The 27,589-nt window shown below is 37.7% G+C and overlaps 1 protein-coding gene across 1 annotated transcript in view; it reads left to right on the plus strand.

Moving 5' to 3' along the window:
- The window catches only part of LOC131409298 (cytosolic beta-glucosidase), a 104,518-nt gene that overhangs the window by 13,843 nt on the left and 63,086 nt on the right, over window positions 1-27,589 (plus strand). The window contains exon 2 of the mRNA XM_058546377.1: window positions 20,682-20,909. Coding sequence (XP_058402360.1) covers window positions 20,682-20,909 — 228 coding nt within the window. The remainder of the gene's footprint in view (window positions 1-20,681; window positions 20,910-27,589) is intronic.

Genomic DNA, 27,589 nt, shown 5'->3' on the forward strand with positions numbered 1-27,589 from the left:
AATTGCAAATTTTAAAGGAATCAAAAAGTTCAAGTAAAAACTCAATTTCTTATAAAAAAGGCTTAGCTTATTACATTTATCATTTTGAGTGTAATTATAACTATGTAATAACTATCCAGAAAAACTACTGGAAGATTATGCTGGAAAATATTAATACAGAGAAGTAATATAATGTAGTAGTTACTGGCACCAGTGGTTTTTGCTTACTGGCTTGGGAAAAACAAGAGTTCAAATTTGATTTTCACAAGCAATGTGGTCTTGTTTTCATTACTTAACCTCTTTAAGTCTTACTTCCTTCAGGTGAGTAATATATACCTTTTGGAGGTTATTGGAAGTAGTACATGAAATAATTTAGGCAATCTCTTAGCACAGGGCCTGGCATTTTTTAAAGAACTCAATAAATGTTAGTCCACCTCATCATTATCTTCTCTACCATCATGACCACCACCATCATAATCATCACTCCTATCACCATCACCATCATCATCACCTTCAGGCGGTCTGTTAGTCTGGGTCCACACAAGAAGCAGATGCCAAGATGGTATTGAACATGCAAGAAGTTTATTAGGAGAGATGTCCATGAGAGAAACTGGACCGGGAGCCAGGAGAGGTTGGGATGCAGGTCTGATGAGAGAAGGAAGAAAGGATGTTTGAGTGAAGCATTTAGACTGCAGTACAGTTCAAAGGAAAGTTCAGCAAGGTCTTTGATTCAAAGTCGCCTGTCAGAAGAGTCCCACATCTTCCAGGTACAGGCTTGTCGTAGTAGTCTTGCCACACTCAGCATTGGCTGAGATCAGCCCGGGGAAGTGTGGCCTCAGTGCAAACTCCAGCATATCAATCCACCTGATGGATTTCAGGGCTCAGCAGCTAGGGCCCTTAGTCAATTGTACTCCCTGAGGTTGGGGGTTTGCGAAGTGTGTTCTTACAGCCGTCACAGTTCTGAGTGATTTAAAAAATCTTCCCATTTTTTTGTATTTCATTAATTTTCTATATTTAACCTACATTACTTCAACATTTGAGAGAAGAGGTGAAGTAAAGAATTTAAAATATTTCCTTTTGCTTGGGTAACCTGAACTGTTTGAGGCTTGCCCAAATCTTACAGTAATTCCCAGCTTTTCACTTTGCTTGACTATTTTGGTACAGCTGTGCTATGACTGCAACTGGACCTTTCCATAAAAAGTTTTATTTTTCTACTCCAACTTTAGTTTCTATTTAGAAATCTGATTTGATTCAAGAGTGAAAGTTTAAGTGTTTGTAACAGGATCCAATTAAAATAGGTCATTCTGGGGGATCTGAAAATGGTAACTGGCCTTGGGCAAATTGGAACAAAAGTTATAAAATTCAGTTGGATGCATCACAACATTTAACATCTTTAAGGAGGACGTTTTGCCTAATAGATTCAATTTAGAAATATTTAGTGTAGGTCATCAGCTTAAGCACCTAAAAACTGTTTGTTTGTTTGTTTCTCCCTTTAGTTATTGCTAGGCTCAGGACACCTGGACTCTAATCTACAAAATAAACAATTTGTGGTGGGACCTTGAAGAAAGTCAATTAGTTTCTATGACTTTACCTGTAGGTTAAAAAGGAGATTGTAATATTGGTGAATAATGTGCTTAGAGATGTTTGCATAAAAGATGCTTTGTCATTGTAAAGTATTATTGAATATTTATGGTCTACCAGACTGAGCCAAATGGCCCAGAGGAAAAAACAGTCAGATTTATGTAAACCTCGTTCAGTGTCCCAGATACTTCAGGATGGGCGCTCTATATACGAATGGATAAATAAATGGTATAAACATTATTTTAAATTTTGAAGGTACATCAATATTATCTGGGGTGTTAGCCAATGTGCCTGACCTATGACATTGAAATGAAATGTCTGCCTCCAGGTAACTATTTCAAACTCATAAATATTTTTAAAGCCAGAGGCATTGACAGCAAGTAATGTTTTCTTAGAGTTTTGTGTCTGCAAATAAAGGTAAATTATATCTTTACCTAAAACCTACAAGAAATGATTGTGTCTCACCCACAGGGTGGCTCTGAGAATTCCCAGACCCAAATTGCGTATCTTATGCTTCTTTTTATCCTTTCTTTTAAAAAGTGTTTTACTCACTATCTGCACAATAGTTTTCTGTCAGTTTATTGTGAGAAATCTGAGCCTTAAAAAAATAATAATAAAAAAAAATTAGGCGTAAACACTGCCCAAGGACTTAATGGATCTTACTGAGCCACGCAATGCAGATGTATTGGGACATAAATAGGTGACAGGAGATAAGAGGCACAAAAGCAATTTGCTTGGATTGGGTCACTGCTTAATCCAAATGGGTTCAGCACAAGAATTCATGAAATGTGACAATGGGCCAAGAGGAACTTGCTGTGACATTTCAGATTCCCCTACCTCTTCTGATTAACCATTTCAAGTATAACAAAACTTAGATGACATACAGATTTAGTAAGACCCAAAGGTACCAAGTGTAGACCTGTCTGTGGGGGATGGATGGTTCTGCTCTCCTCAGGCAATGGACTATGACTCAATAATACCTCAACTTGGGCTCTTAATGTCTATGAGACATTGATTTTGAACAGCATTTTTCTAAAAAAGCAACTATAGCAGAGCTGCTTTATGACATAGCCTGTCATTAAATGTGTTTGGATATATCGCGTGAATCTAAATATACCTTAGCAAGTCTAATGAGGTATTTGGAAACATAAAAATCACATATAGAAAAAGCTTGCTATCATGGGGATGACAGGAATAATAGCAATAACAATAATAGGTGCCCTTTTTTAACAACTGCTATTTGCCACCATGCCAGACATTTTGCATGCTTCCTATATAATTATTCCCTTTATACAGATGAGGACACAGACTTGAAGAAGTTAAGTTGTCCAGGGTGAATTAGTGTGTGAGAGTTCTAGAAGTTTTTTTTAATTACAGAAAAAAAAAATAAACCCATATTCCTGCTTAGAGAGGTTGTCAGGGATCCTTGCCCTATTAGTTGGTGGGCTTAGCATTCTTTAGGTGCTAATATCTGGATATGACCCCCCTCTCCACAGGTCAAGCTCTCCAACTGTACCTACTCCCAGCTCTTCTCACTTCTCTTGGGAAATGGAAAGTAGGATTCAAACTCCAGAGTCATGCCTCAATATCTGCAGCATTGTATGATCCATAAATATTTGTTGATACAATAAAATAAAGATCCAGCTGACTCTGAAGACTGTGATTTTTATTTGTCATAAAAGGATGCCATTAGCCCATTTTCATGAATGCCAGGTTTATATAAGTATTCTAGAGAACATGTATCAAAATAGAATTAATTAAAATAAGATGTTTGAATTTAACTGACAAACAGAATCGATTTACCTGGCCCAATTCATAGAAGAGATTGAGGGAGCCCATTTTTTTGCTTAGTTGTGTTGTACAATGAAACTTGGTGATTCATGGTTAATAAAAAAATAATGAAAATCAAACTAGTGTTTATAAAATTCTTGGGTTGATTTGCTTCTGGAATCAGGCCAGGCAAACTCCCAGGAGTCGAGATTTCTTGGGGTATGTCTTACATGATGTCACTAGGAAGTAACAGATTAATAGTGAAGCATTCTTTGTAATTTTTATGTAGCAGAGGGAGGAAAGAGTTAAAGGATTTATCCGTTGCAAAGGATGTTTCTTCTAAGCCACAGCGGTTTGAATGTAGGGCACCTCTTGCATTTTAAGCACTGATGTTTGATCCCTTGTCCCATAGTTACGCAACAAGAGAACTTTGTTTTTTTAAGAAAGAAGGCCACTGAGAAAAATGCTTGCTCCTAGGGGACAGCTTTTACAGTGCATTTTGTCCAGGAGCCATTTCCTCCTGTCCCCAGTGCTCTTCTCAAGGTGCTAAGAGGCCAGAGTGATGAGCAAATGCAGGCATGGGAAGAACTGCAGAGCTCTGTGGGCAGATTCTCTGGGCACACCCAACAGGTCTGGGTGGTCACTGGCTTGGAGACCTGATGCAGCAAGGCAGTCAGAAAAGAAAACCAGGACTGTAGTCTTCGAGGAAGCCAGGAAGACAAGGTGGGCTCCTATAAAGGCTAGTTACTCTGAGATCTCTCCTTACTGGAGCCAGGGTAGCCTAGAGTCATAGGTACAAAGGCTGTTTGTTAAGAACAACAACAATTATACACTGCCTCCGGCAAGTCAGTTTTCAATGCTTAGACTCAATAAGACATCTAATGAATGTTCTCAACCACTCTGCCAAATAGGGAGACCTGGGTGTTATTATCATTCCCATTTAGCAGATAAGGAAACCAAGGCATAGAGAGGAGGAGTGAGTTCTCCAAGGTCACAGTGACAGTAAGGCATTGAGATAAATTAATATGTGGAAAATATGAATTGAAAGGCCATAGAATGTAGTCAAGAGCACAGTCTTTGTTCAGTTACACCTGACACTTTGTTCAGTTACAGCTTACAATTTTAGTTTCACTAGTTACCAGCTCTATAATCTTCCCAAATCCTTAAGCTCTAAGGAAACCTCTGATTCCTCATGTTTAAAGGGGGTAGAATCAGAAGGTGCAAAGCATGTGATGGGGTTCAGGACACACTATCTCAAAATATGGCACCTTGGAAATGGAAGTTTGAAAAAACGGCAGGAACAGGAAGGTTGCTCCGACTTTCCCCCCAGAAACTGGTCATAAAACCCTCATGTGAGAGGTGCCCTCCTTATACTTAGAGGAAAGGAGCATCCTTATCTCTGAAGACAGAAGGACACTGGGAAGAATCTGAATAAACAGGCCTTGCTAAGTTTCCTCCAATTTACTGCACTTGCCTCATACTCTAACCTATCACATTCCTCCATGACTGTCCACTCTTCATCAAACCTACCACAAAAATACTCAGGTTTGGGCCGGCCCCGTGGCTTAGTTGTTAAGTGCGTGCGCTCCGCTGCTGGCGGCCCGGGGTTCGGATCCCGGGCGCACACCGACTCACCGCTTCTCTGGCCACGCTGAGGCCGAGTCCCACATACGGCAAATAGAAGGATGTGCAACTATGACATACAACTATCTACTGGGGCTTTGGGGGTAAAAATAAATAAATAAATAAAGTTTAAAAAAAAATACTCAGGTTTAACCATTTCTTCGGGTCGTCATTTCCTTGTGAAGGCTCCCACATCATCTAAAACTTATATTAAATACATTTGTATGCTTTTCTCCTGTTAATCTGTCTTAGTTTAATTTTCAGACTCAGCCAGGGACCCTTAGAGGGGCAAAGAAAACCTTTTTCCTTCCCTATACATGTAAAGTGCTTGGCAAATTGCCTACCCTATTGTATGAGCTTAATAAATGATAGCTGTTATTATTATCAAGATGCTTTTTCCAGTGTACTGTTCCATCCTTCCAAATGGGGCTCAGATTAGCATAGTGGCAACCAGAAGCTGAAGCCAGCTTAGTTTAATGCAATGCTCTGACAGATGAAAAGAGTTGAGATTTCCCTTCAAAGACAGAAAAGTGTCTTTCACCAGGTAGAGTGATTTGATGCATAAATGGCTGAATGCAAAGAGACTTAATTGAAAGATAAAAGAATAATTGCAATAGAATAGAAGAGGCAAAAGCAATTAAGACAAAAAGTCACATATGTTAAGCAGGACTACAGTAAATAAAGAGGGAGTCTGAGAAGTCTTTGAGGCTACAGACGTTATCAGAAAACAATAACACGACAAGTGCAGGGTTGAAGTCCAGGAGGTGGAGTCCCTGAACCAAGACTGAAATATTTCCTCACACTATTTATTCCTAGAAAGATTTATCACTTCTCCAAAATACTAAATAGAGTTAAATTATAATCACATTCTGTTACACCTGACACAAGCGGTACAGTCCACAAGTAGGACACCCAGGGCACACTCATAAAAGTACCTTTGTTTTTTTCCCCACTGTCCCTTCACACTTAGTGGGGGTAGCTCTTCCCTTCTCTTTAGCAGACAACACAGGTGGGCTCTGTTTCTCTGGTGGCCTGAGATCTTGTGTGCTGGATATTTTCTCTTTGCCCATCCAGATCCACTCTCACCTTCCCCTCCTCTTGCCCCTGGGCAGCCAACCTATATGATGGCGTATTCCTTTGGCTTCGGTTTGGACTTGATCAATGGGAAGCATTAGCAGGAGTTAGTAGAGTCCAGGTGGGAGGAGAGAGGAGCCAAAGTATTTATTCTTCCGGTTCTTTCCCTGCTGGATTGCGGTGGGTTGGCTGGATCTCTCTACTAAAGGCCTTCTCTCCTGCCAAGCAGCCCTCTGCAGGCCAGTACTCGCTACAGGTTTTGGAAACTGATTCTGTCCCTAGTCCCTTCTGGGGTACTATTAACTTCCTGCTGTTGCAGGCCCCCAGGTACTGCACCATGCCTTGTTGCTTTCCCCAAACCCTGCTCACGCCATTGTAAATGGTCCTGTTATGAAACTTTCCTCGATTATCCAGTTTGAATGCCATCTGTTTCCTGCTGGGACCCTGGCTGATACATATGGCCACTTTCAGTGGGAAAACACAGTCTCATTTTGGTATATAGAATAATTAATCTATGAAATGGTTAAAACTCTGAATCTGATTTAGGTTTAATTCTCTTTCTTAGCTCTTTTGGAGGGGATATGGTCATCATCTTTTTCCCCCCGCTTCTCTTATTTCCCCTTGTCTACCAAGGCTTCTCACCTGGTTGAACCTGGTTGACCTGGTTGAAGGCAAGGTAATAAAAGGAAAGTTCTCAAGGTGGTTTCAGAACCTGTGATTTGAGCAGATATTTAGACCTGATTCTTTTTCTCATGTACACGTCTGCGGCTTCTTCAGAGACCTCGCCGTTGCTGGGGTGTATCCTAGTATCCTAGATGGAGGTGAAGCTGTCTCCTCTGGCTCATCACTTCCTCCGTCCTGTGGGAACCCAGCCATGTACCTCAGCCTCCAGCTGTTGAGGAAAAGTCTGTTTTAATGCGTTTAGCTGCATTAAAGATGTTTGTTTTCAGAGTTTTGCCTTTTCTTAAGATAATTGTCATAACATATTTTTCCTTAAAAGTCATTCTGCTTTTATTTTCTGTTTACTACAAGATTTAGTTAGAATTAAAAAAAAAATCCAAGTGGATAAATTGGCTTATTCTTTTATTGCTAATCTTCCTTCCTTCCTTCTTTCTTTCCTTCCTTCCTTCCTTTCCCCTTCTCTGTTTAATTGTCAGAGAATGTAGTCTGTGTGAATTCTAATATTTGCCAATACTTCAAGGGTGTTTGAAAATAATTTTCTGTTGTTGAGTAACAACTCTGTCTCTCTTTTACATGTGTGTATGTATCATATGTATATATACATACATATGTATGTATACATATACATATATGTACACATATACATACCTATATACCTATATGTATAAAGTCATACATAGACATCTGTCTATAAGACAATAAGCTTATAAGCTATGTTAATTAAATTCTCTCTTAATTTCTGAGAAAGTCTTTCACTGTGTTAGTGGAGTTTTCAGTATATCTCTGCATTTATGGCAACTTTTTTCTTCTTATGGCAAGTTTTTGTATATTTTAAAACTCCAATGCTAAATGCACAAAAGATCATGGTTACTATATAGTTTTGGTGAACTGTAACTTTTATTAATATGAGAATATTACTCTTTTTCCCATTTAATCCTTTTTCCTTGTGTTCATTTTTATATAATATTAATATTGCTAAATTTCTTTTATTTTTATCAGGACTTACATGGTAAATATTTTTTCCTCCTAACCTTTACTTTTATTCAAACAGGAGTATTTAATGGATTTATGATTTTTATGATTACCAATGTTTCAACTTTTTTCTGCCATATTATTATTTTATATTTTCTAATATAACAGTTTCCTTTTGCTTTTTCTCCCCTCTCTTCTATCTGCCTCCCCCCATTATATTTTTCTTTACTGTTTTTCCCATCGAGTGTCGGGTTTCCTAGTGGAGCTGTTGTTGGCATTTGATCTGGCCATTTCTTGGTTGTGTGTGGCTGCTCTTGGCAGGACCTCATTATTGCCCTGCCACTAACTAGTAGCAGCACCTCAGTCACTGGGACATTCAAAAGCACACCTGCCCATTTCCACAGGCCTCCTTCGGGTGTCACACCACTGCTAACTGTGAACCACTGCTCACTAGTTGGGGACTAGGTCTACAATTTCTCTTCTCTTGTGGTTATCTTTATTTTTCTAACTTAATAAAAAAATTTTTTTGATAATGTGTTCGTAGTTTAAAATTCAAATAGTACTGTGAGAGTTATGACACCCAACAATAAAGAAAGATCTTTTATGTCACTCCTATCTACTGATTTATTTTCCCCAAGCCAATACTTTTGAGTCTTTTCACTATCTTTTTCTTTTATTTACTTCTCTGTTTCTAAACAGCATGCATATACAGCTATTTGATGTTCTAGTTGAAAATATAACATATTGACTTTCTGTTATGTAAGATGAGAATTTTTTTAAGCCTGCTTATAGCATCATACTCACAAAGCAAACTTTCTCTTTTCCTTTTTTCCTATTTGGTTATTTAACACCTTCTGTTAAATCACCATTCAGTTTTTAGATCACTGTTTTATGTAAATATTGTGCACAACTGAGTCATCTAACGTCCTATGATTGAATTTCTTTTCTTGTACAGTTTTTTTTTTTTGCCTGAGAGTTAATAATTGTCTTTTTTGTTGTTGTTCCTATTCTATGATTCTTTCACTAATTCATCCCCACATTGTCTGCCAGAAATGTAAATTGCTTCTTGACACGTTCAAACGTATCAGATGCTTTACCAGTTTCTCTTTTTTTTTCTTGGAGACATATCTTCTGGAACCCTCCATTCTCCTGTGACATGATAGTGAAATGCGTTTCCATGCAGTATGGTCGTTTTCTTGTTACTTTGGGCATACTTGTCCCTTCCGAATTATCTCTGGGCACAGTGTACTGATTCTAGATCAGGAAACATTTGCTTGCCACAACCTCAACGTTTCACATAGAGTAATTATGTGTAATACACTTGAATGTTAGTCGTAAAAATGAACAAATATTTTTGTCTGAAAGCACACCAGGTCATAACTTATAAATGGCAACTACTTGGAGTTTTAGCCACATTTCATCTTTCAAATAAAGAATTTGCAATAACTTACAAACATGAAGATAACTTCTGCATATCTCTGTGAAGCAATGTGATAGCAAACATCAATATTTCTATTTCATGCTAAGCACACCACACCAAAAGCATTTTACTCAACTCTTACTATTTCCATACACCATTCTTGCTACTGGAGAGACACAGATAAGCGAGTGAAAACTGGATCCTGCCTTGAGAGAACTCAAAGTGTAAAGGAGGCAAAAGATATTTTTAAAGATCACTCAACACATGTGTTAATAGTACAGTGTGTGCACTGAGGAGGGTGTGATTATGGTGGGAGTTAGAGAATGTTTCTGAAAAGAGGTGATGTGGTCATATCATCTAGGGTTTGAAGGAAGAGTATACACACACACACACACACACTTGCACACTTATTTATTTATTTTTTACTTGACGTGATTTCCTTTGTACAGAGGACGGAGGTCTATATAGGTCTATTTCCTCTCAAAGGCACTGTCATGGCAAAAGTGAAGGTGACATGACACCAATTGTAAAGATGCCTTCTCACTCAGGAAGCTGGGGGCCCCACAGACCAAGTCATGCCAGCCCAGACTCTTGATTCTTAATCACAGGCAAGTTTGCAGATATTTTTAGTCAGAGCGATTCCTACATGCGCACATGGAGAACAGGCCACAGAGAGAAGAAAAAATAACGCAGCTGGTTATGTTTTGTGCAGATGTAGTTAAATGTAGTTAATATTCACTGCATTGAGTCTAGAATAGGAGGAAACTAACGCTTGTTGAACATATCCTCTCTGCCATGTACCCTGCTAGGCACTTTTGCTTTGGCTCCATTGATTTTTACTAGAACCTCATGCAGTAGCTATTATCCACCCACTTTACATACAGAGAAGTCAAGTCAGGGGTAGAGACAGGACTTAAACTTATCTTTGCCTGGTTCTAGAGCCTGTGCTCTTTCCATAATACTTTGCAGCCTTGGACGTCTTTGACATTTAGGTTTGTAGGTAATATCAATACTCTACATTTTTGTAGCAGTCTCTTCTATGTCATAATATGGTGGGAATTTCAGAGACAATGTTATTTTCTTCAAAATTACTAAAAAATAAAATACAAGAGCTTATCATTTCTTGCCAAAAATATTGCAATAACCTTCTAACGGGTCTTTGGGCCTTTAGTGCCTTCTTTCTCCAATTCACTCTCAGCATTGCCGCTGAATTATGCATTTGCTTTCCCCTCGTTGGATCCACTGTAAGACTCTTACTCATCTTTCAACACCTGCCTTAAATGTTTTTTCTCTTGAGCAAGTCTATCTGACTCCCAATAACAGAAGTGACTCTTGAGTGCTTGCTTCTTGATCCTCCTGTAGGGTTTTTACATGATCTTAATACAACTCTGACCTTAATGTAGTCTAAGAATTTGTTTGATATCAACTAGATTCTGAGATTCTCAAAGGAAAGTGGATATGCAATAATTATGAATGAAACATTAATTCATAAAGAAAGATTTCATTTTGTCCAAGACTCACCTAAGTTGTAAGTAATAAACTTAAAGGAGTTTAATCTGTTGATGTCCATAAGGGTAGGATTGGTGTATCATGTTTTGATATTCACAGTTATTAGCTATGTGATCTTAGGAAAGTTACTCAATCTTTATCCTTTTGTTCTTATCATTAATAATTAATAATACATCTTCTAACGGTGGTCTAGTGGTTAACATTTGGTGCTCTTAATGCCATGGCCCAGGTTCGTTCCCCAGTCAGGAAACTGCACTACTCATCTGATGGTTGTCATACTGTGGTGGTTGTGTGTTGCTGTGATGCTGAAAGCTATTCCACCAATATTTCCAATATCAGCAGGGTCGCTCATGGTGGACAAGTTTCAACAGAGCTTCCAGACTAAGACAGGCTAGGAAGAAAAACATGACCACTCATTTCTGAAATAATTAGTCATGAAAACTCTGAATTGCAGTGGGACATGATCTGATATAGCACCGGAAGGTGAGAGGATGGTGCATAAAGACCAGGCAGTGTTCTGTTCTGCTGTACCCGGGGTTGCTACGAGCCAGAATTGACTTGATAGCACTAACAACAAACAACATCTTCTAAGGGTTATGTGAGGGAAAGAAGGAGATGGTCGATGTAAGTTGTTGGTATAGGACTGACAGAGAGCTAGCATGCAATAAATGGGCTTTACTATGAACAATGAAATGTATTATAAAATTGGTTTGTTGGATAAACAATAGATAAAATAATATTTATAATTTATGTGTATAGTATAAAGAAATAAAAATGATATCCACATACTTATCGTATTTCTAGGACCCCTCTCCAATATTGTCTCCTCATCCGTCTGCCCAGAGGTATCCACTAAAATGAATTTTGCATTTATTAATTCCTTTCTTTTCTTTATGGTTTTAGCACAAGAGGATGTATAACTAAACAATTTATTACTTAGTTTTATATGCTTTGGACTTTATGGTCATCCCTTGGCATCCTCAAGGAATTGGTTCCAGGACTCCTGCAGGTAGCAAAATCCACGGATGCTAAAGTCCCTCATATAAAATCGTGTAGTATTTGCATATAACCTATGCATATCCTCCCGTATACTTTAAATCATCTCTAGATTACTTATAATACTTAATACAATGTAAATTCTATGTAAATAGTTGTTACACTATATTATTTAGGGAATAATGACAAGAAAAAAAACTCTGTACATGTTCAGTGCAGACATAATCATGTAAGCCTTTCCATCGCAGTTGGTTGAATCCAAGGAAGCAGAATCCGTGGATGTGGAGGGCAGACTGTATATAAATGGAAATATGTTGTGTGTATTTTTGGAATATGCTTTTTCCTTCTCAATATTATATTTGAGAGATTTATGTATGTTGATCTATATAGCTGTAGTTCATTCATTCTTATTCCTGTGTAGTCTTTCATTGTATTACTATTCTATAGTTTATTTATTTATTCATTGATTCATTGTCCTGACAAAGGAAATTTGGGCTGTTTCCAGTGTGGTTTTTTTTTGGTTGTTGTTGTTGTTGCTGCAATCATGGCTCTATATGTCTCCTGGTCTATGTTTGTATAAATGGGGTATATGCTGGTATGTAAATTATGGGGTTTTGGTATACATGTTTCCTCAACTTTACCACGTATTTCCATATTGTTCTCCTACCAGCAGTGTATAAACATTCCTGCTATGCAACAGTCTCTCTAATGCTTGTTATTGCCCAACTTTTAAATTTGTGTCAACTGTGTGGGTGTAGAATGGTATCTCATTGTGGTTTCCATTTGCATTTCCCAGATTTTTAATGATCTCTTTCATTTTTTAAAGTCTTTACTAGCCATGTGTTTCTCCCTCTGTGAAGGAACTGTTCACCTCTTTTGTCCATTTTTCTATAGTCTTATCAGTCTTTTTAATTGAAATATCCAAATATAATTGTGGATTTGCTTAGTTTTTGTAGTTCTATCAGTTTTTGCTTCACGTGTTTTGAATCTCTGTTATTAGGTGCATGAACATTTAGGATTGTAAGTCTTCTTGATAAATTGACCCCTTTAATATTATGAAATGACTTTCCTCATATCTGGTAATATTCTTGCTCTGAAATTTACACTGGTATTAATATTGTTACTCCAGTTTTCTTTTATTAGTGTTAGCATGGTATATCTTTTTCATCCTGTCACTTTTAACCTTCTTCTGTCTTTATATTTATTTATTTATTTTTAATTTAATTTTATTTATTTTTCCCCCAAAACCCCAGTAGATAGTTGTATGTCATAGCTGCACATCCTTCTAGCTGCTGTATGTGGGACGCGGCCTCAGCATGGCCGGAGATGCGGTGCGTCGGTGCGCGCCCGGGATCCGAACCCGGGCCGCCAGTAGCAGAGCACACGCACTTAACCACTACGCCACGGGGCCGGCCCTGTCTTTGTATTTAAAGTGGGTATCTTGTAGGCAGTATAGAGCTGAGTCTGGTGTTTTTATCCAATCTGATAATCTCTACCTTTCAATTGGGTTGTGTAGACTCATTTACACTTAATGATATTATTGATATGGTTAGGTTTAAATCTACCATCTTGCTGTTTGTTTTCTATTTGTTCTATCTGTCTTTTCTTCTCTTTTCTCCTCTTTTCCGTTTTTTTTTCAGGTTAATTATTTTTTATGATTCCATTATGTATTCTTTGCTGGCTTATGAACTTTAATTCTTTGTTGTGTTATTTTAGTGTTTCCTGTTGGATTTATAGTATACATCTTTAAGTTGTTACAGCCTACCTTCAAGTGATATTATACCCCTTCATGTATGATTGAAGACTTACAACAGCATACTTCCATTTCTTCCCTCCTGGATTTTGTGCTACTGTTGTCACATATTTTATACCTATATATGTTATAAACCCTATACTATGTTATTATTATTTTTCTTTAAACAATAAATTATCTATTAAAGAGACTTTTAAATAATTTTTTAAAATCTTATATATTACCCATGTGTTTACCATTTCTGGTGCTCTTTGTTCCTTTGTGTAGAGCCATACTTCCCTCTGGTGTCCATTACCATCTGCCTGAAGGACTTTCTTTAATTTCTTGTAGTCAGAGTTTGCTGATGATGAATTCTTTCAGCTTTTGTATGTCTGAAAAAGCAGTTGGCGTTCATTTTTTTTTTAAAAGATCTTGTTTTTTTTTTGTGGAAGATTGGCCCTGAGCTAACATCTGTTGTCATTCTTCCTCTTTTTTCTCCCCAAAGCCCCGGTACATAGTTGTATATCCTAGTTGTAGGTCCTTCTAGTTCCTCTATGTGGGATGCCCCCTCAGCATGGCTTGATGAGTGATTAGTAGGTCCATGCCCAGGATCCGAACCTGAAAACCCAGGGCCAACGAAGCAGAACACGAGAACTTAACCACTATGCCACTGGGCCGGCCCCTAGCCTTTATTTTTGAAACATATTTTTTCTGGGTATAGAATTATAGTTGGGCAGATTTTTCCCCTTTCATTATTTTAAAGATGTCATTCCAATCTTCTTGTTTGCATTGTTTTTTGACAACAAATCTGCTGTATTCTTATCTTTGTTCTTCAAGACATTGTATATCTTTTTCCTCTGGCAGCTTTTAAGATTTTCTCTTCATCACTGCTTTTGAGCAATTTGATTATGATGTGCTTTGGCCTAGTTTTCTTCATTTGTCATGTGCTTGGGGTTCATTGATCTTGGATCTATAGAGGGTTTATAGTTTTCACCAATTAAAAAAAAATTTCAGGGGCCAGCCCCGTGGCTTAAGTGCGCGCGCTCCACTGCTGGTGGCCTGGGTTCGGATCCTGGGCGCGCACCGACGCACTGCTTCTCCAGCCATGCTGAGGCCGTGTCCCACATACAGCAACTAGAAGGAAGTGCAGCTATGACATACAACTATCTACTGGGGCTTTGGGGGAAAAAATAAATAAAAATTAAAAAAAAAAAATTTCAGCCATTATTTCTTCACATATTTTTTCTGTCCCCTCCATTTGTTCTCCTTTGGAGATTCTAATTACATGTATACTAAGCTGATTGAAGTTGTCCCATAGGTCACTGATCCTCTGTTTATGTTTTGAGCCTTTTTTTTCCTTTCTGTGTTTCATTTTGGAGAGTTTCTATTGTTATGTCTTCAAGTGTACTAATCTTTTCTTCTGTAATGTTCTATTTGCTATTAATCCCATTTGGTGTATTTTTCATATCAGGCATTGCAGTTTTTATCCCTTGAAGTTCAATTGAGAGTTTTTAAATCTTTTTTTAAATTTTTAATTAAAAAATGTTTTTTAATTTTCCATATCTCTACCTACTTTACGACTATGTTTCTGAATAAGATTGGCTTATAATTTTTCCTTTTTTGTAGTGCTGTTTTCTAGTTTTGGAATCAGGGATATTCTAGCCACATAAAATGAGTTGAGAAATTCTTTCCTTTTTATTTTATGGAATAATTTGTGCAAGAGTACAAATTTTGTTTTGTTTTGTTTTTTAAGTGTTTGATAGAACTCAGGTATTTAAAATTTCCCATTAAGGAGGTGGATTTGTCAATTTTGCTTTTCAGTTGTGTCAATTTTTGCTTCATATATTTTGAAACCAGATTCTTAGGTGCATACATATTTAAAACATATGTTTTAATGTTTTTTTACCCTCCAGTTTTTTTACCCTTGAAGTATTTTGCTTTTTTGGGGGGAGAAAGAGGCAGGGATATCTTTTTCCATATTTTGAATTTCAATTTTTCTATATTCTTATGTCTTAGGTGTATTGGTAAGTAGCATATGCCTACCTTTTTTTTTACATCTAGTCTGACAATCTTTGTCCTTTGAGGAGTTTAGTTCATTGACTTACATTATTATGAGTGATAACATATCTTGTCCTACCATCTTATTTTATGCTTTTATTTTTATTGCCATTTCTATGTTTATTTTTCCTGATTTTCTTGCCCTCTTTTGGGTTTATTTAGCTTTCCCCGGCTGGTATAACGGTTAAGCATGTGAGCTCTGGAGATCAGCTGTCTGAGTAAGAATCTCAGCTGTAGTATTTAGTATACTAATCTGGGCAAGTTACTTCACCTCTTCATTTCTCAGTTTCTTTATCTGAAAATGGGGATAATAATGGCAATTACTTCATTATATTGTTATGAGGAGTTAATACACATAAAATGCTTAGATAGAGCCTGGCACAGACCTTCCTATAGATGTTTTGGACTCTTCTTTAAAACTAAAAATTCCGTTTTTTTCTTTAAGTGCTTACTCTAGAAATTTTGACCTAAGGACAAAATGTAACAAAGGAAAATGTTAATATCTTTAGTCTCCTTCTAAACAATATAAGAACCTCCCATTTTTGGTGACTTTATCTCCTTTCTCCTTTTCCCACAAGGCCGTTAAAATGACAGCTTAGTTCATCTGGGTTGGCAGATGCTCTCAGAAGAAAAGCTTGCTTCGCTACTCACTCATGCCTCTGAATTGCCTCTCCGTTTTTGGGGTTACCTAACATCCTGCCAGATCAACGGTGCACTTAGAAATATATTTCTTATGTTTTGTCCAGCAATTGTAGCTGTTTAGAGGATGACTCAGGGTATATAGTCCACCTGGAAATGATAGTCTTTTTAATCATAAAGGACAAGCATACGCTTAGAATGTGGACATAACTGCAGCTAGAGAAAATCTCTAATGGAAAAATGGGTTACTAATATCATTCATTCAGCAAAATTTACATTAGAGTACTAGTGAGTACCAGCCACTATATGTTTTTTTATCATAATTTCTACTATAATGGTTAATTTTCAATTCAAATTCTAGTTTCTCAGAGAAACAATGTCGCTTAGATATGCTTCATCTAGCTAGTATACATGTAGAATGAGATACTTCACCTAGGTAAATTTTCCTGCTAACTGACATTTACCTCTTAAAATTCTCAAAACTTGTTTTAGGCACTTTAGATAGAATGCTTTCCAAAATGTATAGATTGTGTTATGTCCTTTTAGGCTTTGTAAATTGAGTAGCATGGACATCAGTTGACTCTTCCTTCATCACTCAGAGTCATTGTTACTGAGAGTAGTGTGATCCAGTGGAAGGACTTGGACTTTCAGATCAGACAGATCAGGATACACATCTTGGCTCTGCTACTTAATAACAGTGTACACTTAGACAAGTCACTTATTGGTGCTGTGGTGAGGCCAGCTTGTACTGGCTCACCAGTGCCTACTGTTTAGTTTTCAGCAATTTTGTGAGCTGATTCTTAAATATAGCCATTATTAAAAGTTAAATTATAGAAACCTATAAGTACATAATTTATATTAAAAACAAAGATAACAAGTACTCAAAATCGTTACTTCTTAATTTTTTACTACATTTTATTATCTATGCCCTTGAAGTTATTTAATTTCTTGTATCTGTAGAAAACACTGTATAATGGTGTGGCGCTGCTCATCTTTTTGCAACTCGGTCTTCAGTGCTATCCCATTGGTTGCTTGAAATTGGCTATGGTAGAAGTGTTTACACCACAGAAATTGGCACGTACTACAAGTCAGTATTTGATTTATGGTTTTGTTAGTGGTCCAGACCTAAGAAAGTGTTAGAGAAAATGTTAATAATGAAGACTAAACTTAAAAGTGCGTCATGTCTGTAACTGTCACATTGTGAGGAGGACAAAAAATTTGAGGAAATATTCTTTCAGTGTTTGAAAACTATTATCCAATTCTGCAAAGCAGCTCATGTCTCTGACGAACAAGTAAAATTCTGGTACATCTCAGTTGTTTTGCTTTCATTTTGCTTGTTAACTTTAGCAAAAATATCAACCACCGTTCATGTGAGAACTACACACGTTTGTCAAGTTGCAACTATAGCTTGGCTACCAGTGTTAAGAGTTTGGCAAAAATCTAAAAGAGCATTCTATAAGAATCAATTGGCTATGTGGAATTTACAGAAAGAGCATTGTATTATTTTGAAATTGTGTATTACAAATCCTTTATATCAATAAAGTTTATAATAAACATATGTATACATATAGGTGTATATATATATATTTCCTTTTTTTTTTTTTTTTTGCTGAGGAAAATTAGCCCTGAGCTAACATCTGCTGCCAATCTTCCTTGTTATTTTATTGTTTTTTTTGCTTGAGGAAGATTAGCCCTGAGATAACATCTGTGCCAATCTTCCTCTACTTTATATGTGGGTTGCTACCACAGCATGGTTGATGAGTGGTGTAGGTCTGTGCCTGGGATCCGAACCCGTGAACCTGGGCCACCGAAGCGGAATGTGCCGAACTTAACCGCTATGCTACGGGGCCGGCCCCTATATATTTTTAAACATATAGCCAGTTAATATTTACTAGCACATCACTGCTTAAGCTCTCTGAGATCAAGCTTCTTCATTTATTAAATCAGTTATTCAAAGCTATGGGCACCGTACTTGACCAAAATTGTATTTTAGTGTTCATGCCTGTTTCACTCTAAGATTGGATACCAGCATTCTTTTTTCCTCCATCCCTCTAAACCCCATATATAGATATAACTTGAGAGCCATTGGAATGTATAAACCTTTTGCCTCTATATTACAACGCTCCAGAATACAATACTTTTTAGTATGCACGACGTCTTCCTATAGATATTTAGTATCATACCTTGATATCAACTGTCATTTTTGCTTTTGTCACAGCTTCTCAATTCAGCAGCCTCTCCCATCTCCCCAAGGTCCCCTCTCATAACTTATTGCTTGTGTTGTCCTTTTGTTGGACTAGTGACTATACCTAATCCTGTTAGAATTGTGCACAGAATATGAGTAAGTAGATGCTAAACGAGGACCTTAAAGACCTTCCTATAATTGCTTTAGTCTACTTTACTCTAGCTGTGACCTCCTTTCTCGTATAAAAATCACTAGGAAATATTTTAGGCATACAAAAAAGATTGTGAATAATGTAATAAATTCTCCCTCCACATATCTTTTACCCAATTTAAGGAATGAAACATAAGATATGCAATCACAGACCCCTTATTCTCCTCCCTGGTTCCATTTTCCCTCTTTTTCTCCCCCAAAGTAACAGTTAGCCTAATTTTATCACTCCCAGGCATGTTGCTGTATGTTTACTCATATGTATATGTTCAGAAAAAACATGGATTGTTTTACATATTTTTAAATATGTAACAAAACATGATAAACATATTATATATATGTTCTTTTTTAAATTAATAGACTTTATATTTTAGAGCAATTGTAGGTTTACAGAAAAATTGAGCAGAAAGCACAGAGAGTTATCATACACCTCATTCCTCCAGTTTCTCTCCTTCTACCAACATATTGTGTTAGCATGGGACATTTGTTACAATTGATGAACGAATAGCAATATGTTATTAACTAAAGCTCACAGTCTATGGGTTTTGACAAATGCATAATGACAAGTATCCAGCACGACAGTATCATACAGAATAGTTTCACTGCCCTAAACATCTTCTATGCTCCACTTATTCATCCCTGCATACATTCTCTTGAATCTTGACTTTTTGTTGTTGTTTAATACAGTTTTGAGGGTGTCTTAGTCCATTTGGACTGCTATAACACAATAGCATAAACTGGGTGGCTTACAAACAACAACCATTTATTTCTTACAGTTCTGGAGGCTGGAAGTTTGAGATCAGAGAGCCAGCATGGCCGGCTGAGGCCTTCTTCTGCATCACAGATTTCTTGTTGTGTCCTCACATGGCGGAAGGGGCTAGGGAGCTCTGTGGGGTCTCTTTTATAAGAGCTAATCCCATTCATGAGGATTCTACTCCCATGACCTAAGCACCTCTGAAAGGCCCACCTCCTAATACCATCACATTGGGCATTAGGATTTCAACATACGAATTTTGTGGGACACAAACTTTCAGACCATGGCAGAAGGTTATCTATGCTCTGATTTATTCACTTTAACTGTTGATTGGTGTTTCCTCTCCGTGGTTATACCTCAAATTAATTGTCTGTTTCACTGTTGATAGGATGTAAATTGTTTCCAGGATTTTGCTATTATGGACATCTCTGCCACAATAATCTCATATATATAATCTCTTTGTGAAAATATATATGAATGTTTCTCCAGGGTATGTGCCTAAAGGAGGAATTAGGGAGTTATGAGATTTTTAAAATTAATCCTTTATACCATAAAATGGATTCTAACTACCATTTTAAACAAAATTTCTATGTGAACACATATTCCAAATCTAATGTAATTTTTACTTTCTGTTCCTGTAATATGCAACACTCTCTCTTACCTCTGGGTTTAGGAGGATCCTAGCTCTTCTTTTCTCCATCCCTCTCCCCTCCACCTCCCAGCAATTCACCTTGATGATCCGACTTTTGCTTTAGGTTTCAGTGTAGAAGTCACTTCTGTAAGAGACCTTTGACTCTGGCCCACATCTGGATAAATGCCCTTCCCTAGTTTTCTCGCAAGGGCCTTTATGTTGGCTGTTTTGCAATTGCCAATAACTAAGTTCCTCCAGATCAGGAAGCACAGCAGAGTTCACCCTGGTATCCTTCATACACAGCACAGAGCCTGACGCACGTTTGTTCAATTAATGGAGGCACGAATGAATGAATATAGGATACCAGTGTCATGTCAACAATGGCAGAAACTAGCGCCTCCCCACAACAATTGCCATCACAGGCCCCATTTTTAGATAACAGGAGAATAGGATTCAAGTGTAGAGGGCTAACGATAAGGTTCCAAGACTCATCAGGTACATCAAGGACAAAGCGCGTCAGTCACGGCCAGGAGAAATGCTTACAAGGAGGAGATGCTTTCAACTCACACATTCATAAGCTGGGACCTGCCTCTGTCTACCAGCTGGGACATCTTCAGATAATGAACCATGAAAGCATGTTATGTGGCGGCACTATGCAACAATTTTTCATTTGCCACCAGTCAGCTTCAGGGATCAAGGACAGCTAAACACGTAACCCTCTCATGCGTGTTATTTTAAAGGCATATTTTAAAGTTATAAATATGGTACACTGAGTTAACGAGGTATGCCCTTTTGCCGACAAATATTTACATTCCACATATGCCTCTTGGTGTCAAGAGTGTAACCATTTCATTTTCTTCTTTTTCTCAGGAGGCTGGGATGCAGATGGAAAGGGCCCTTGTGTCTGGGACACATTCACCCATCAGGGAGGAGACAGAATTTTCAAGAACCAGACTGGCGATGTAGCTTGTGGCAGCTACACTCTGTGGGAGGAAGATTTGAAATGTATCAAACAGCTTGCATTGACTCATTACCGCTTTTCTCTTTCCTGGTCACGTCTGTTACCTGATGGGACGACAGGTTTCATCAACCAGAAAGGCAAGTGTTTCTTAAAAATAGAAGGTTGCAGCTTTAATTCAAGGTTATTGCTGCAGTCTGGCATAATTAATACAGTATGCTATTCTGCAGTGTAGCTTTGAAATGGCAAGTTTTTAGAGTGATTATAGGATAAATTTTTTGAAATGGGTTTGTGTTAGCTTTCTCAATAATATTCCGGTTTCCTTTAACTGGAGATCTTTGTTGGAAGGAGGAAAATTGATGAGCAGGAAGGGAGTTGGAATAAGTGTTTTAGGTAAGTAAGATGCTATTTGAGTGTTAACCTGAAGGTGAATTTCCAAAAGTTGTGTATTGAATTATTTTCACTTGTATTACACTGTGATGAGTTAGGAAAGCCCTGCAGAACTTGAGAAGATTCTGAGCATTTCAATTGGAGATGAATTAGAAGAGATAATTAACTAGAACAGAGGTTAGCACCAAGGTACCTGGAGTCCACTTACTTGGGGTTAAGTGCCAGCTACATCACTTACTATCTATGTAAGCATCTCTTGGGCGTCTCTGGGTGCCTCAGTTTCCCCACGAGTAGAAGGGGATACTATAATAGTTCCTACTCCAGAGAGTTGTTGGAAGATTAAATGAAATAATCTTTGCAAAGCGCTTTACGTGGTAGCTGGTATATCATAAAAGCACTCGATAAGTGTTAGCTGTTATTCATGTTATGCCTTCAAATTAAAAAGACTACTGCCCTTTTTGAAAGCCTTTTATATATGAAGCATTTTACGTATATTTTCTAAAAGGTATAATTATCACATTTTACAGAGGTGTATATCCAAATCCAGATATTTTGTAAATGGTGGATCTGGAATTTAAACCTAAGGTCTGGCTAGCTCCTTCCACACAACGGAGTTGGCACACAATGACCTCAGAGCCAAATTTGGCCTGCCACCTATTTTTGTAAATAAAGTTTTGTTGCAACAATTTATAACATATTGTCTTTGGTTGCTTTCCCACTAAATGGCAGAATTGAATAGTTAGGGCAGAAAAGGTATGGCCTGCAAAGCCTAAAATATTACTATCCGGTCCTTTACGGGAAAAGTTTTGTGACCCCTCTATTACAACACAATGACTTCTTAACAAAGAAACTTTACTGCTACTTTGTCCTGGAAGAGATTTCACACCACTCCTAGGGATGGGACCAAGTGAGGCAAGTGAGGTGCCTTGGGTGCAAAATTTAAGGAGGTGTTCACTCTCAGGGCCTGCAAGTCAGGAACCTGAGTGAAGGTACCTGCCTACCTCACCATACTTCCAGCCCAAAGAGTCTTCATTGATCCTAAAGTGTTCTTTTTGAGTAAGTTATCTAATTTCCTACATAGTATGCACAATCTGTGATAACAATTCCTTGGTAGACATGCACTTGCGATGCTCATTTTATAAGCTGGGGTAATCTCTACATTGTGAAATGGAACCGCAGCTCATGGACTTACCTGTAGCATATGGCCTTAGAGTGGCCTCCCCAGATAGGGACAACATAAAATTAGCAGGTCCATTGCTTGATTCTAAAGACATTAGCCCCCGTAACTAACTGCTGTAGGTTGAATGTCTACTTTCTTATCATCACTGGCCAGTTTTATTTTTCTACTTTAAGCATGAGTTATTTTGTTTGGTTTAAAAATGAACTCATAATTTTCTACCTTCCTAATCCGCCACCTATATCCTCTCTTCTCTTTGGCACCATCATATCCCTAAGGTCTAAAAACTAAGAGTAATCTTTGAATCTTCTCTTTTCTTTGCTTCCTACATCTAATTGCCTGCTAAATATGATACATTCTACTGATGTCTCTTTAACTTCTCTGCTCCCAGCCATCTTCTCTGTCCCTGCCCTAGTTTAGGTGTTTATCGTTCTCATCAAGGACTTTTTGAGATATCCTTGACAAGTCTACCTACTTTCATTCTCTTTCTCTGTCCTTTAATCCTGTACAAAATGCCACCACAGCAATGTCCCTAAAGCTTTGTCCAAATCATGTTGGCTTGCATCATCTCCTGCTAGAAACAAAGCAAGATAGAATTTTTTTAAGTCATTCTAAGCCTCAATGTACGGTCTACACTCCTTCATATAACATTCTAGATTTTATTTCACTTAGTCTTAACTCACCTCTGAAGCATTAGAGGCTAAATCCTCCCATGCATGTGATCCATACAATTCCTCCATGCAATTCCCTAAGCACGTAGCCTGCTACTTATTAAACATACTATGCAATTTACCACCTTTGGAGGAATTTTCTTAAGCTCTTCCTCCTGCCTGGAATGGCCTTTCCTTAACTCCCAACTATACCTGCTGAATGTCCATCTTCCCCTTAAGGACTAGCACAAATGTTTCCTCTTCTTTAGAGTCTTCCAATATTCCAAGACAGAAGAAGGCTTTTTTCTATTCCCATAGCACTTTGTAAAACTCTTAAGGTATTTCTCACATTATTATATCCCCTGTTAGACTGTGAGAACCTTGAGTTTAATTCAATTCAACAAACATGTATTGTCTACTGTGTGTCAGGGACTGTGCTAGGTACTCATAACATAGATATAAGAAAATCCCTTGAAATGTTTACAGTGTAACGGGCAGATAATTCTGCCGGTTCACCCCTGAAACCTAGTCCAGTGCCTGGCAGGGAGAAATTCAGTACACATTTACTGAATTTAATTGAATTAGGTCTATAACAATCATAAAAATCACTCTCAGGGAAGTAATGTTTGCATTTTATCGAGCATGTGGTGTGTGCGGTTCACTGTACGCAGCACTGCACCTGCTTTTGCTGATGTAATGTTCCTAACAGTCCTATGAGTGAGGGGCTGCTCGAAACAGAGAGAATAATGGTAACCTAGGGTATAACCTGGGCGTAAACTTGCCAAGATGACAAATTTAGTTGGGGTTGAGTTCAACCTGGGTCTGTCTGACTTCAACAACCTAGTATCTAGGCTAGAGCTATTTACAACCTCACCAAACCACATGTACTCTCTGTGTTACAATTTCCTTGTTGGTAAAATGAAGTGGAGGCACTGTATCAATAAAACCATTTCCACTCTTCTAGTCCATGATTCTAGAAGTTTGGAATTTTCACTGAGCTTCTATTTGGATGTTAAACAACAGAAAAATTAAACAAACAAACAAACAACCCACCAACTCATAATATATGTCCATAATCCCTTATCTGAAATTCTAAAATCCAAGAGGCTTTGAATACTGAATCCCTTTTAGCAAGTTTAGTTCTAAAACTAATTTGGCAGCAAAAGCTGACCTGAATTGATGTGAAAGTTTTTTATCATCTCAGTTTATTCTACTTGGTGAGAATATTTATCTGTTTTACTGCGGAAATGTTAAGGGATACTGACCCAGACCTATGGGGGGTATTAAGCTTAATATATGGTATTTACTCTGTGTTTCCTTTCTAAAATCCCAAAATTCTGAACACATTTGCTGCCAAGATTTTCAGATAAACGGTTATGGACGTGTACCAATATGTCAACATATCAAGCTATTTAAAGCCAACTTAAGATATACAGAAGTTCATGGGGCACCCTGTAGATCAGTTACCCGAGAGTGGGGAAACCGAAAAGCTGGAGGGGGCTGGTGGTGGAGCTGGAGTCACTGGGGCCACCTGAACAATGTGAGGAAATCACTCTTGTGAATCTCACGTGGGGATCACTTGCCCCCAGCGCTGAGCTTTTAGCGTTCGGCCTCAGCTTTTGTAAAGCCATAGCTGATTAATATTACAGACTTTTCCATGAACAAGAGGGCACTGGAGGTGCTTCCAGTAGGCAGAATTTCAATAAGCAGTTGCTCACTCTAGTGCAGTGACCCGTTGAAGCAATTGGAACGGTTTTAACTTAGAAAGGCCATCATTTGTTTTTCTGTTTAAACATTTTCTCAAAGAGCATGTAAAGAATTAGAAAATCCTTGCCACAATCTTTTCCAAGGAATGCCCTTTTTCGTGTTTGACTCCCTATTTTAAAGCTTGATAAGAGGACATTTGGAAACTTGTAAAATCCTGTGTTCCCAAACTGGAGGAACATTTTACAAAATGGAATTGTTACACAGCCTTTCTCTTTCGAATGTGATGTTTTCGAGGTTTAACGAGAAGAGATGGATCTCGCAGCTGAAATCACATATTTCTGTATTTATCAACTGTTCAAGTGCATTTTCATATCTGCCACAAAGATAAGTTTCAGATGATTAGTGGGAGACCCAAGTATTGGAAATAAATAAAAAAGAATGTTTATGCAGAATTTCTTATTCACTTTAAGATTTAAAATATGAGGACACTTAGCAGGAATGGTAGTTAAGTGTGGCAGGCCGAATAATGGTCCCCCAAAGATGTCCACGTCCTCATTCTTAGAAATTGAATATATTATCTTTCATGGTAAAAGGGATTTTATAGATGTGATTAAGTTAAGGATCTTGAGATGGGGAGATTATCTTGAATTATCTGGGTGGTCCTAATGTAATCACTCGAGTCCTTATGTGAGGGAGACAAGAGGATCATAGTCAGAGAGAGAAAATCTAAGAATTGAAGCAGAGGCAGAAAGAAGAGAAGATGTTACACTGCTGGCTTTGAAAACAGGAAAGAGCCATGAGCCAACGAATGCAGGCAGCCTCTAGAAGCTGGAAAATGCAAGGAAATGGATTCTTCTTGAGAGCCTCCAGAAGGGATGCAGCTCTGCTGACATCTTGATTTTAGCTCAGTAAGAACTATTTTGGATATGTGATGCCCAGAACTATAAGATAATAAATTTGTTTTGGTTTAAGCCACTAAGTTTGCAGCAATTTGTTACAGCAACAACAGGAAACTAATATAGGCAGTGTGCCAAGAGATCCTAGGGCAAGGAAAGAAGTTGGTGGTGGGAGTCTAGAGAGGATTGAACCTAGAGAGTTATCATATATTTGACGCATGGTAGGCACTCGATCAAAATTAGTTCTACTTTAAGACATTTATAGTTTGACTAGGAGAATTCCAGTTTATTTTCCGTATGGAGACATCATCTTTGCAAGTTTCAGCTACATCCTATTCTAAGGGAATGTCTCCATTTCTTTGTTCTACATAATCCTACTCCACTCCTGGCCACAGCTGGCTGGACGAGGGAAATACTTCTTTATCTGTGACATGTAATTTGTATAACCTCAAAAAGATAATCTTGCCCAATTCTCTTCCTTTCTCAAGGATGTTTGGAATTGAGGAGCTGAGAGGCTGAGTTGGTTGGTGGTTGGCACTAGGGCTGTGCATTATCTTTAGCAGATGAGATGGCCATTTAGAGACCATAGAAAATTGGGTGCATAAAGAAAACTGGTTCTGAGAGAAGGAGAGAAATGGAGTAGATGTTGAGTGAAGTTGGGATGGGAGAAACCAGTCTTTCCTGAGAGGCAAAGATTTCTCAGCTCCCAGCTGCAAGTCCTTCAATTTCCAGTTGCAATTATTTTCTGTCATTAGGTATCTGATATCTCTCTGTCACTTCAAATAATGCCCACTGCATCCCACACAAACCAGCCACCTGCCCCTTATGCCACCTTTATAGTATTTGAGTTAATCTGAGTGGGTTTCTCTTCCAAAACACCTTTACCCAAAAGACCTTTGACTCAAATATGCTTCATATTTTCAAAGGTCAAATATGAAGAAATGGGCTTAATTGAAACAGGGAAGGTGGTAGTAACTATGAAAGAAGACTATGGAATTTTCAATACTTAAAATAATCAATCCTGTCCTAAATATCAAGGTGCAGAACAGGGTCCAAATGATCTCTCAAAGTTTCGAGATCCCTTGATTGGTAACAGATGATCATTTAAAAATACACATTTATCCGTAGAATTAGATACTCTGAATTGTACCAATTTGATAAAGCTAAAGAACACTTTGACGATTTGTTCTCATTCACTGTAACACTCATGAGCTGGCACTATTAATATTCCTCTTTTACAGATGAGGCAGATTGGGTGTAGAGAGGCCAAATGATATGTCCATGGTCTTTTGACTGAATTGTCTGACTCTGGAGCTTTGTTCTTAAAAACTTTACCTCAATGGATCATGGAAAAGTCTCATTGCAGCACCAAATAAACTGTACAAACCAGAAGTAAAACACTCAGTTCTGGGATATTAAATCTTAATTATGCAATGCTTTGTCGCTCTGTCGTGCTGATGAGTGAGAAAAAATTTTACTTAAAATTTTTTTTATCTTCAATTCAACTGAGGATTATCATGTTGTTTGAATTACGTTGCCATCATTAACGATTGTGCCATATCTAATGATGCTTACAAGAGATAAATCATCGATTCCTCCAAAAATGAAAAAAAAATCTGATATTATAAATCAGCTCCAAAGTAGGTAATTGTTAAGGCTGGTGAAACAGAGTTACCATGTTTCTGGTTCCGAAACATTAGTAAACGTGGAAAGTGGAATGTCATGGTGGGAAAAGTTCAGTCTTTGTAGTGAGACAGACTGGGTTTAAATGTTATCTGTGCCATTTGACAACATTGTCACTTTAAGTCTGGCACTCGCTCTCTCTGAGTCTCAGTTTTCTCATGTCTTTTGAGAATAAAAATGCCCACCTCTTGGGTTTAGCACTAGGATTAAACAAAATGCACGACATCAAGTACATATAGTATGAATGCAATAAATGAAAGCAGATATTATTTTTATATTCAAAGCCAATGGAAGGAGTTGGCTATGAAAACCTTAAC

Source organism: Diceros bicornis, chromosome 8 (genome assembly GCF_020826845.1).
Source record: "Diceros bicornis minor isolate mBicDic1 chromosome 8, mDicBic1.mat.cur, whole genome shotgun sequence".
NCBI classification, from domain to species: Eukaryota; Metazoa; Chordata; class Mammalia; order Perissodactyla; family Rhinocerotidae; genus Diceros; species Diceros bicornis.